At 60.6% G+C, this 9768-nt stretch overlaps 1 protein-coding gene across 2 annotated transcripts; it reads right to left on the bottom strand.

The window, feature by feature from the left end:
• Positions 1-434: 434 nt before the first annotated feature.
• On the bottom strand, positions 435-9494 carry LOC120397118 (gastrula zinc finger protein XlCGF57.1-like). Of its 2 annotated transcripts, none has more exons than XM_039522638.1 (4): positions 9122-9494; positions 4617-4743; positions 2096-2206; positions 435-1974 (listed from the first exon to the last, which is right to left on the bottom strand). In XM_039522638.1, the coding sequence occupies exons 1-4, from the start codon at positions 9143-9145 to the stop codon at positions 632-634; spliced, it is 1605 nt and encodes a 534-aa protein (XP_039378572.1). In that variant the 5' UTR covers positions 9146-9494; the 3' UTR covers positions 435-631. The 2 variants fall into 2 exon arrangements, with proteins under 2 accessions (XP_039378572.1, XP_039378573.1); XM_039522639.1 differs by lacking the exon at positions 9122-9494 and adding an exon at positions 8115-8876.
• Positions 9495-9768: the final 274 nt, after the last annotated feature.

Here is a 9768-nt window from a genome sequence, read left to right as displayed (position 1 = left end):
TGCAGCAGCAGGACGCACGCAGGGCAGTGCAGGGTCAGGCTGTCCCAGCAGGGTTATTTCCTGTCTCCGCAGCGCCTCTCCCGCTATGAGCACGGACTGTTTTACAGGAGACCTGACCCGGGCTACGCAGGGACAGCCGGGCTGTCGCTGGTTTCTGTCTCACGCCAGCACTGTCAGGGCCGGCTCTACAGTTTTCGCCGCCCCAAGCAGCGCACCGAATTACCGCTGCGGGCGGCGGGGGCCGTCCCTGTGCCCTTAGGGCAGCAGGCGCGTTTCCGCGGCGGCGGCAATTCAGTGGAAGCTTCTATGTTTAGCTGAAGCCGCCCAGGACAGCTAAACATAGAAGCTGCCGCCTAATTGCCGCCACCGCAGAAACGCGTCTGCTGCCCTAAGAGCACAGGGCCGGCCCCCGGCGTCCGGCGGCAATTCAGCGCGCTGCTTGGGGGCAAAACAACAGGGACGGCCGCCCCTTGCAGATTGGCGCCCCAAGCACCAGCTTGGAATGCTGGTGCCTGGAGCCGGCCCTGGGCGCCGTGCTGCTGAGGGCGCTGCTGAATTAACGACTCCCATTGCACAGGACCGGGGGGGTTCGGACTGCGCTCGTGAGTGACGCTTTCCCTGCTCCCGGCAGTCAGATGGTTTCTTCTGAGCGATCCCGCGGGGCCGGCTCCGTGTGTAATTGTGCAGGTGGTGTTTTGTCAGGCCCAGGACTTACTCTGCCTGTTGCACAGGGGGAGCCACCGGGTGCTGGCGGCTGGAAGGTCGCTGCGTGCACCGAGCGGTCAGCGGGCTGGCCCTGCTGGGGCAGTAGGAGCTGTGGTCTCCCCGAGCAGCTCTCCCCGCGCTGAGCTCTCCGGAACGGCCCCTGCCGGGCGTGGTGGCTCGTCTGGTGCATGGCCATGCGCTGCATGTGATTGAAGGTCTTGCCGCACTCGGTGCAGATCAGCGGAGCCTGCCCTGTGTGCACCCGCTGGTGGGTGAGCAGCACCTTCCTCAGGCGGAAGCTCTCCCCGCACTCGGCACAGGCGAAGGGCCGTTCCCCGGTGTGCAGCCTGACGTGCAGCTTCAGGGTGATCTTGTCCTTGAAGCTCCTCCCGCAGTGGGAGCAGGCGAAGGGGCGCTCCCCGGTGTGGATGCGCTGGTGGCTGACGAGATGGTGCTTCTGCGTGAAGCGCTTGCCGCACTCGGCGCAGGTGAAGGGCTTCTCGCCGGTGTGGGTTCTCCGGTGGATCACCAGGTGGTGCTTGTGGCTGAAGATCTTCCCGCAAGCCTCGCAGGAGAACGGCTTCTCCCCGGTGTGCACGAGCTGGTGGATGCTCAGCGGCGTCTTGTCCTTGAAGCTCTTCCCGCACTGGGCGCAGGAGAAGGGCCGCTTGCCCGTGTGGCTGCGCTGGTGGCTCAGCAGATGGTGCTTCTGGGTGAAGCACTTGCCACACTGGGTGCAGGGGAAGGGGCGCTCGCCCGTGTGGGTGCGGCGGTGCGTGATCAGGTGGTGCTTGTGGTTGAAGATCTTCCCGCACTCGGTGCAGGTGAAGGGCAGCTCCCCGGCGTGGACCCGCTGGTGGGTCAGGAAGACTTTCCTCAGCCGGAAGCTGCTGCCGCACTGGGCGCAGAAGAAGGGGTGCTCCCCGGTGTGGGTGCGCTGGTGGGTGGTGAGGTGCTGCTTCTGCGTGAAGCGCTTCCCGCACTCGGCGCAGGCAAAGGGCTTCTCGCCCGTGTGGATCCGCTGGTGGATTATCAGAGCCGTCCTGTCCTTGAAGCTCTTCTCACAGTCCGGGCACGCATGAGGCCTCTCTGCCACCCTCCCGGTTCGTCTCCCCTGAGGGTCTCCGGCCTGGGTTCTCGGCTTCTGGCGGGACCCGCTTTTGCTCTCGCAGCTCTTTAGTTCCAAGAGCTGGAGTCCGGACACGGTCCTCCGTGGTGCCAGGGCTCCGGGATCTTCCTGCACCTCCTTTTTAATGGTGATGCCAACACCTGCAGGAGAGAGGAGAGAGCCCAGACATCACGTCGTCCGCTGGAACAAAGGCAAACTCCTCACACTAAACAAGGGTGACGGGATGGGCTGTGTTCTTAGGGTGTTTCCTTCACGACTCACCTGAGTAGGGGCTCTGGGGTCTCCTCTCTCTCCAGCCCTGGGGCTCCCGCACACACGGCTCCTCCCCGCGCTCCATCTGACAGATGATCTCTGGTTTGGCACCCGGACATCCTGTGCAGGAGGCAAATATCACAGGTCAATGAGACAGGCTCAGAAGAACATCAGAACGGCCAGACTGGGTCAGACCAAAGGTCCATCTCGCCCAGTGTCCTGTCTGCCGACAGTGGCCAGTGCCAGGTGCCCCAGAGGGAGTGAACAGAACAGGGAATCCTCACGTGATCCATCCCCTGTCGCCCATTCCCAGCTTCTGGCAAACAGAGGCTTAGGGACACCTAGAACATGGGGTTGCCCATGACGGGGCACTGGGGCTCGGGGTTTTAGCCCCGCAGGGGGCACCGGGGCTCGGGGCTTTAGCCCCGCAGGGGGCACTGGGGCTCGGGGCTTTAGCCCCACAGGGGGCACTGGGGCTCGGGGCTTTAGCCCCACAGGGGGCACTGGGGCTCGGGGCTTTAGCTCTGCAGGGGGCACTGGGGCTCGGGGCTTTAGCCCCGCAGGGGGCACTGGGGCTCGGGGCTTTAGCCCCGCAGGGGGCACTGGGGCTCGGGGCTTTGGCCCCGCAGGGGGCACTGGGGATCGGGGCTTTAGCCCCGCAGGGGGCACTGGGGCTCGAGGCTTTAGCCCCGCAGGGGGCACTGGGGCTCGGGGCTTTAGCCCCGCAGGGGGCACTGGGGCTCGGGGCTTTAGCCCCGCAGGGGGCACTGGGGCTCGGGGCTTTAGCCCCGCAGGGGGCACTGGGGCTCGGGGCTTTAGCCCCGCAGGGGGCACTGGGGCTCGGGGCTTTAGCTCTGCAGGGGGCACTGGGGCTCGGGGCTTTAGCCCCGCAGGCACTGGGGCTCAGGGCTTTAGCCCGCAGGGGCACTGGGGCTCGGGGCTTTAGGGGCACTGGGGCTCGGGGCTCGGGGCTTTAGCACTGGGGCTCGGGGCTTTAGCCACTGTGGCTCGGGGCTTTAGCCCTGCAGGGGGCATCGGGGCTCGGGGCTTTAGCCCCGCAGGGGGCACTGGGGCTCGGGGCTTTAGCCCTGCAGGGGGCATCGGGGCTCGGGGCTTTAGCTCTGCAGGGGGCACTGGGGCTCGGGGCTTTAGCCCTGCAGGGGGCATCGGGGCTCGGGGCTTTAGCCCCGCAGGGGGCACTGGGGCTCGGGGCTTTAGCCCCGCAGGGGGCACCGGGGCTCGGGGCTTTAGCCCCGCAGGGGGCACCGGGGCTCGGGGCTTTAGCAGGGCTTTAGCCCGCACTGGGGCTCGGGGCTTTAGCCCCGCAGGGGGCACTGGGGCTCGGGGCTTTAGCCCCGCAGGGGGCACTGGGGCTTTAGCCCTGTAGGGGGCACTGGGACTCGAGGCTTTAGCCCCGCGGCAGGCACTAGGCTCAGGGTTTCAGCCCCACGGGAGGTGCTGGGGCTCTGCTCTGGCTGAGTTTAAGCCCCTGGTCGACACTAAAATTTCGCTCTGCGCTGTAACTCTCCCACTTCGCCGACTTAATCACGCCACCTCCACGAGCGGCGCAGAGTCCAGGTCGATGTCGTTAGGTCGACCCAGCGCCAGTGCAGACACCGCGTTGTCACTGGCTTTCAGGAGCCTTCCCATAATGCCCTGCTCTGACCGCACAACTGACACAAGTGCAGACACGCCCACGCGATGTGACTAGTGCAGCGGCTGTACACCGGTGCACGTTAGATTGACTTAACTTTGTAGTGTAGACGTGGCCTGACACTCCTTGTATTCAGTGTCAGAAACATCCCTCGGACGACACCCATTTGGGATGCCAAGACACACGGAACAGGACAATACCGTACCGTATCCCTCTCGCCAACGAAACCTGCCCCACTCCAGTGCAGGCCTCCGCTGCAGGCTGTCCAGGGGATTCTCCACATGGGGGCAGCACCTCGGGACAGCTGCCTGATGGAGATCACAGTGGGCACACGGAACCCCCTCTCCTTTCCTGCTGCACAGTCACAATTTAAAGGGGCTAACGAGGCAATGGGGATTTCCTCTAATTACTTTCTTGTGCTTTACCCAGGTCTCTCAGAGGAAAAATATTCCCCACCCCTAAAACAATCTGCTGGCCCCCCTCGGGGGGCAGAGTTAAGGCTGCGTGGGAAGTGTCCCCTGAACTCTGGTTTTGTGACGTTTGTGGTTGAATTTTGAGACTGATGCTCTTGGAGGGATAGGTAGAGGGACCTCAGCTCCACAGGTCTGACTTTGGGGGGATGAATATCTGAGTTTTTGGGGACTGAAACTCTCCTGTTTGGGGGCGGGGCGGGGAGGAGCTCCTGGCCCTCCTGGGCACCTGCAAATTAATTCCATAAGAACAATGCTCTTTGCATTTTTATTTGCAAAGGGTCTGCGAACTTTCAGGGTAACGACCCTTAACCACTCTTGGGAGACAGACTTCTCAAAAGTGCCAGGAACCAGCTTTACACAGACCACGCAGCTCTCGGTAACATGAGGAAAAGTGTCTCTTTACCCAAGGAGGCGATGAGCTCGTAATTCTCCTTCATCACATCCCGGTACAGCTCCCTCTGCCATTCTGCTAACTCCGCCCACTCCTCCAGGGAGAAATAGACTGCCACGTCCTCGAACGACACCGGCACCTGCAAAACAAGCGGCCTCATTCAGTACCTCCCACCACCTGGAGTCCTGACTGCCACCCAGGCTGGAGATATTCCATGTGTCTGAGTCACAGTCCTAACTGAGGCCTTTTTCGTGTGCCTGATCAGAAACAAAGCTGGCTACACACGGCTCAAGCGGGTTAGAAAACACAGCAGGTCAGAAGAGGGCTCACTAGTGCTGGAACCCCATGAGTTACAGAGAAGGACGTTCATAGAATCCTAGAATCTCAGCGTTGGCAGGGACCTGAGGAGGTATCTAGTCCAACCTCCTGCTCAAAGCAGGACCAACCCCAACTAAATCATCCCAGCCAGGGCTTTGTCAAGCCTGACCTTAAAAACCTCTAAGGAAGGAGATTCCACCACCTCCCTAGGGAACCCATTCCAGTGCTTCACCACCCTCCTAGTGAAATAGTGTTTCCTAAAATCCAACCTAAACCTCCCCCACTGCAACTTGAGACCATTACTCCTTGTTCTGTCATCTGCTACCACTGAGAACAGCCCAGACGTTACAGCAGCCATGCCACAAAGGGGGCTGATAGGATTCACAACGCGCCTTTTACACATGGACCGTCTCCTCCTCTGTGTGTGCAGTGCCCAGTGCCTTGTGAGTGCTGCCCTCTGGGAAACATTAACAATAGCAGCGGCTGCCTCCAAAATGCCCTTCACATATTAACGAATGGCCAGGTTCACCCCACTTGTGTCCTGCCTACCCTGGCTGGTCCAGGCCCCAGCCCAGCAAATGAACTGCCTGAGACCTTCTGGGCTGCTGAGGGCCCCAGACATGGGCTTGAGAGGGGTTCAATCAAATGAGGGAAAAGCCCTACCACAGGAACCCCCAAGGAAAGGCGACTTCCAGCTCCCGGCAGGAGTCACGTGAAGCTGATGTGGCCGTGGTTTGCATCCACTTTCCACAAGTGTCCATGACAGGGCAAGGCCCAGGGAATTCCACCCATGGGCCTGGTTACCTCCCTTTCTTGTAACTGGAGGGGCCATTCCAACTGCCCCTGGGGCTGGGCGCTCTACGGAGAAACGGCTTCACTGGCACTTCTGCTCAGCGTCAGGGCTTCGGCCCCACAGTCCCCACCTCAGAACCGTTTGGTTCAGGTCGCTGCCTCCTCGCCCCATATCTGCAGCTGAGCACAGCAAAGGGAGCTGGCGGATTGCAAAGAATTCTTTTGATTCTGTGCAAAGGGAAGATGGTTCCATAAACGTTTCTACATCGAGACCTCTGGCCCTTCCTGATCAGCTGCACTATTTGTTTTTTTAATACTTTGGACTTTTCCCGAAGATCGTCCCTCCAGCCTTGGTGTTTCGGAGCAAACATCCCTCTTTATTCATGATCAGCAGTAACAGGTGGAGCACTGTTTATCTAGCGATCCCAAAGCACTTCAGTTAGCAGGTAGCACGGTCCCTGTTTTGCAGATGAGGAAGCTGAAGCGTGATGGGAACTGACGCACCTGAGTAGGGCCCATTAGCCTGATAATAGCTCCCTCACTCCAGAGTTCACTGTGTCTCCTGGCTGGCTTTATCCGCCAGCAGAATCTCTGCCAGGCCCCGGGTCCGACTCCCCATTGCCCTGCCCCAGTGTAACGTTTGCAAAGGGAGTGCACAATGGGCGTAAGCTGCAACTGCTCCGACCGAGTGGCTTTATACACCTGCTTGGCCCAGGTGTAAACGGCTGCACACGAGACAGCAGGACACAGAGTCAGAGCCACAGTATCAACCTCATTCTAATTTATACACATATAAATCGTCCTGCACAGCCACGCAGACAAATAGAAATGAGGTTGTGTAATGCCTGGCCCCCTCTGCCAGTCCAGTCCTGGCCACCACCCCGGCAGATCCTGCAGCCTGGGTTCAGACCAAACTCCCGCTGCAATCCGAGGGAGATCCGAGCAGAAAGGGCTGCAGGAGAGACCTGGCGACACTGGTTAGGGCTCTAAGTTATTTTGAAATTTGCCGAGCACCAGGGCTTCCAGCACTTCCCTCATGGAGACGATTTTCCTGTTGGTGCGTCTCATGGAGGCACACCGCTCCCAGTAATGCCAATGGGGACTCTGCGTCTAAATCCCATAGGCAGCTTTGAAAATCTCAGCCTAAAAGTCTAATTTCAGAAGTCCCTACTGGTGCGCCAGGGCTTATCACTGCCCTGTGTTTTGGGGCTTCGAGCCAGTTTTCTGTTCTAGGTGAGTCAGTGCAAATTCATTTTTCACCTAAGATTTCACACGCACACCTAAAATCCAACAGGATTTATAACTACATCATCCCCTACGGCTAGTCATTGGTTTCTAAAAGGCCACTGAGTTTCTTGGGCAGGATTTATTCATAGATTCATCATTTGGAAGGCCAGAAGGGACCAGTCTGATCATCTAGCCTGATCAGATTGGAGAGAGTTCAGCGGAGGGCAACAAAAATGATTAGGGGGCTGGAGCACATGATTTATGAGGAGAGGCTGAGGGGACTGGGATTGTTTAGTCTGCAGAAGAGAAGAATGAGGGGGGATTTGATAGCTGCTTTCAACTACTGGAAGGGGGTTCCAAAGAGGATGGATCTAGGCCAGGGGTAGGCAACCTATGGCACGCGTACCGAAGACGGCACGCGAGCTGATTTTCAGTGGCACTGACACTGCCTGGGTCCTGGTCACCATTCCGGGGGGCTCTGCATTTTAATTTAATTTTAAATGAAGCTTCTTAAATATTTTAAAAACCTTATTTACTTTACTTACAACAATAGTTTAGTTATATATTATAGATTTCTAGAAGGAAACCTTCTAAACGTTAAAATGTATGACCGGCATGCGAAACCTTACATTAGAGTGAATAAATGAAGACTCGGCACAGCACTTCTGAAAGGTTGCCGACCCCTCATCTAGACTGTTCTCAGTGGTACCAGATGACAGAACAAGGAGTAATGGTCTCAAGTTGCAGTGCGGGAGGTCTAGGTTGGATATTAGGAAACACTATTTCCCTAGGAGGGTGGTGAAGCACTGGAATGGGTTCCCTAGGGAGGGGGTGGAATCTCCTTCCTTAGAGGTTTTTAAGGTCAGGCTTGACAAAGCCCTGGCTGGGATGATTTAGTTGGGGTTGGTCCTGCTTTGAGCAGGGGGTTGGACTAGATACCTCCTGAGGTCCCTTCCAAACCTGATATTCTACGATTCTATCTCTTGCACAACACAGGCCAGAGAATTTCTCCCAGTGATTTCTGCATCAAGCCCATATTCTGTGGTTGAGCTAGGGCATATTTACTAGAAAGCCATCCAGTCTTGATTTAAAGACTTCAAGTGATGGCAAATTCATCACGTCCCTTGGTGAATTATTCCAATGGTTAATTGCTGCATTGCTCAGAAATTGCACCTTGTTCCTAGCCTCAATGTATCTAGCTCCATCGTCCAGCCACTGGCACTTCTGCCTTTAGCGCAAAGAGCCCTTTCTAGTCTGTACAGAAACCCCTGCGGCCTGTGAGTCCGGATTGCCTTGGTGCAGTCTGAAGACTTCTTACTGCGTCAGGCCCACACTCTGCAGCCTGGTACCACGTTCCTTCCTCCGCCGTCCTTTCCACAGGCCCGAGTTCGTGCATTAAAACCTGTCCTCCAGCCTCTGAATAATGTCATGTTGCTTCTGTGGGGCTCTCGGAGGGGGTCTCCCAGGTGTGGCGCCCAGCGCGATCCCACCAGCGCTACAAAGGGATGACCTGTCCCCTGCTCTGCTCCCAGACCGGAGGCCTCTGCAGATGCAGCTCCGAACAGCGCTGGCCGTCGGTGCCAGGGCCCCCCAGAGCCCCACAGCCAGGGCTCCCCAGCCCTGGCACATCCCTGTCCAGTGTGCTGCCCAGGGCGCCCCTCGGTCTCTGCGGGTGCGGAGCGGTCCCAAGCCGCCCCCTGCCAATGACTGTTCCGGGTCTCAGGGGGGATCCTCTGCGGTTCCCCAGGCCAGGCTTGTTGGCTGGGTTTCCCTAGGGCCCGGCCTGTCTCTGTCCTGCCCGCAGCCGGCCCAGCCGGTCCGGGGCAGCAGGATGCGCCTTTCCTGCCGTTTACACCCTTCCCCGGGTCCTTAATACCGAGGGAGCCCAACGCAGATTCTCCAGCGCCCCCCGGTCTCGGCTTTCCCGGGGCTTGCGGGGACACTGCTCCCCGGGACCCCCACCCCCAGCCCAGCCCCAGCCGGGTTCGCCCACCCCGCGCCCCGGGCTCCCGGGGGCCAGCGCCTGCCGAGGCGGGCCGGGCCGGGTAACACGGGCTGCGGGCCCGAAGGTGGCTCCAGACCGCGGGCCCGGCTGTTGTCCCGGCTCGGCCCGGCCCGGCCCCGGGCTCCCATTGTCACCGCGCTGCCGCTGCACAACGCGCCCCGCTCCCTGCGCCTACCTGCGCCCGGCCCCCGCCGGGCATCGTCCCCCGGGCTCGGCCGGGCAGGCGCCTCGGGACGAAGCTCGCCGAGCTCCGGGCTCCAGTGGCTGCGCGCCCCCGCCTGGGCGCGGGGCGGGCGCAGGATGCGCTGCGCTGCGCTGCGCGGGGCGGGCGGGCAGCGGGGAGCCCCCGGAGCTCGGGCGCGGAGGTCTCCGGCTCTCCCGGGAGCCGCGCGGGGGGACCCGGGCATCCCCCTTCTGCGGGAGGGAGAAAAACTACAGCTCCCGGCAGCCCACGGCGCGGGGCCGCCTCCCCTCCCTGGCCCGGAGCCTCCCCCGGCGGGGTCCTAGCGGGGCCCCGCTCCCCGCACACGGGCTGCGGGGCGGCCGGCGGCGAGTGTCACCCCCCGGGGCCCCCCGCAGTCCGCACCGCAAGCGCCTGCCGGGGAACCGGGCGCTGCAGCGGGGAAAGGCGCCCGCCCCCCATCTCCGACCCGCCCCTGGCTTCCACCAGCCCGAGCCGGCCTGGCCCGGGGAAAGGCTCCTGCTGCTCCGGGCTGGAGGCAGAAGGCCCAGGCGCGTTTCTGTGGCCAGGACCCTGCCCGTCCCGGGCTGTGGGAACCCCTCTGCTGCTCACCTCCCTGGCAGGCCAGGGAGTGACAGGGC

This window comes from Mauremys reevesii, linkage group 2, assembly GCF_016161935.1.
Source record: "Mauremys reevesii isolate NIE-2019 linkage group 2, ASM1616193v1, whole genome shotgun sequence".
Taxonomy (NCBI): Eukaryota; Metazoa; Chordata; order Testudines; family Geoemydidae; genus Mauremys; species Mauremys reevesii.
This window is presented reverse-complemented; position numbering and strand designations above follow the sequence as displayed.

Bases quoted from the DNA above. Each gene is read 5' to 3' on its own strand.
- LOC120397118 (XM_039522638.1), bottom strand. From the start codon at position 9,145: ATGCCCGGCGGGGGCCGGGCGCAG. The intron at 4,744-9,121 runs GTAGGCGCAGGG...CTTGTTTTGCAG, and splicing joins CCGGCGGGGGCCGGGCGCAG to GTGCCGGTGTCGTTCGAGGA. The intron at 2,207-4,616 runs GTAAAGAGACAC...CCTCCTGCACAG, and splicing joins CGAGCTCATCGCCTCCTTGG to GATGTCCGGGTGCCAAACCA.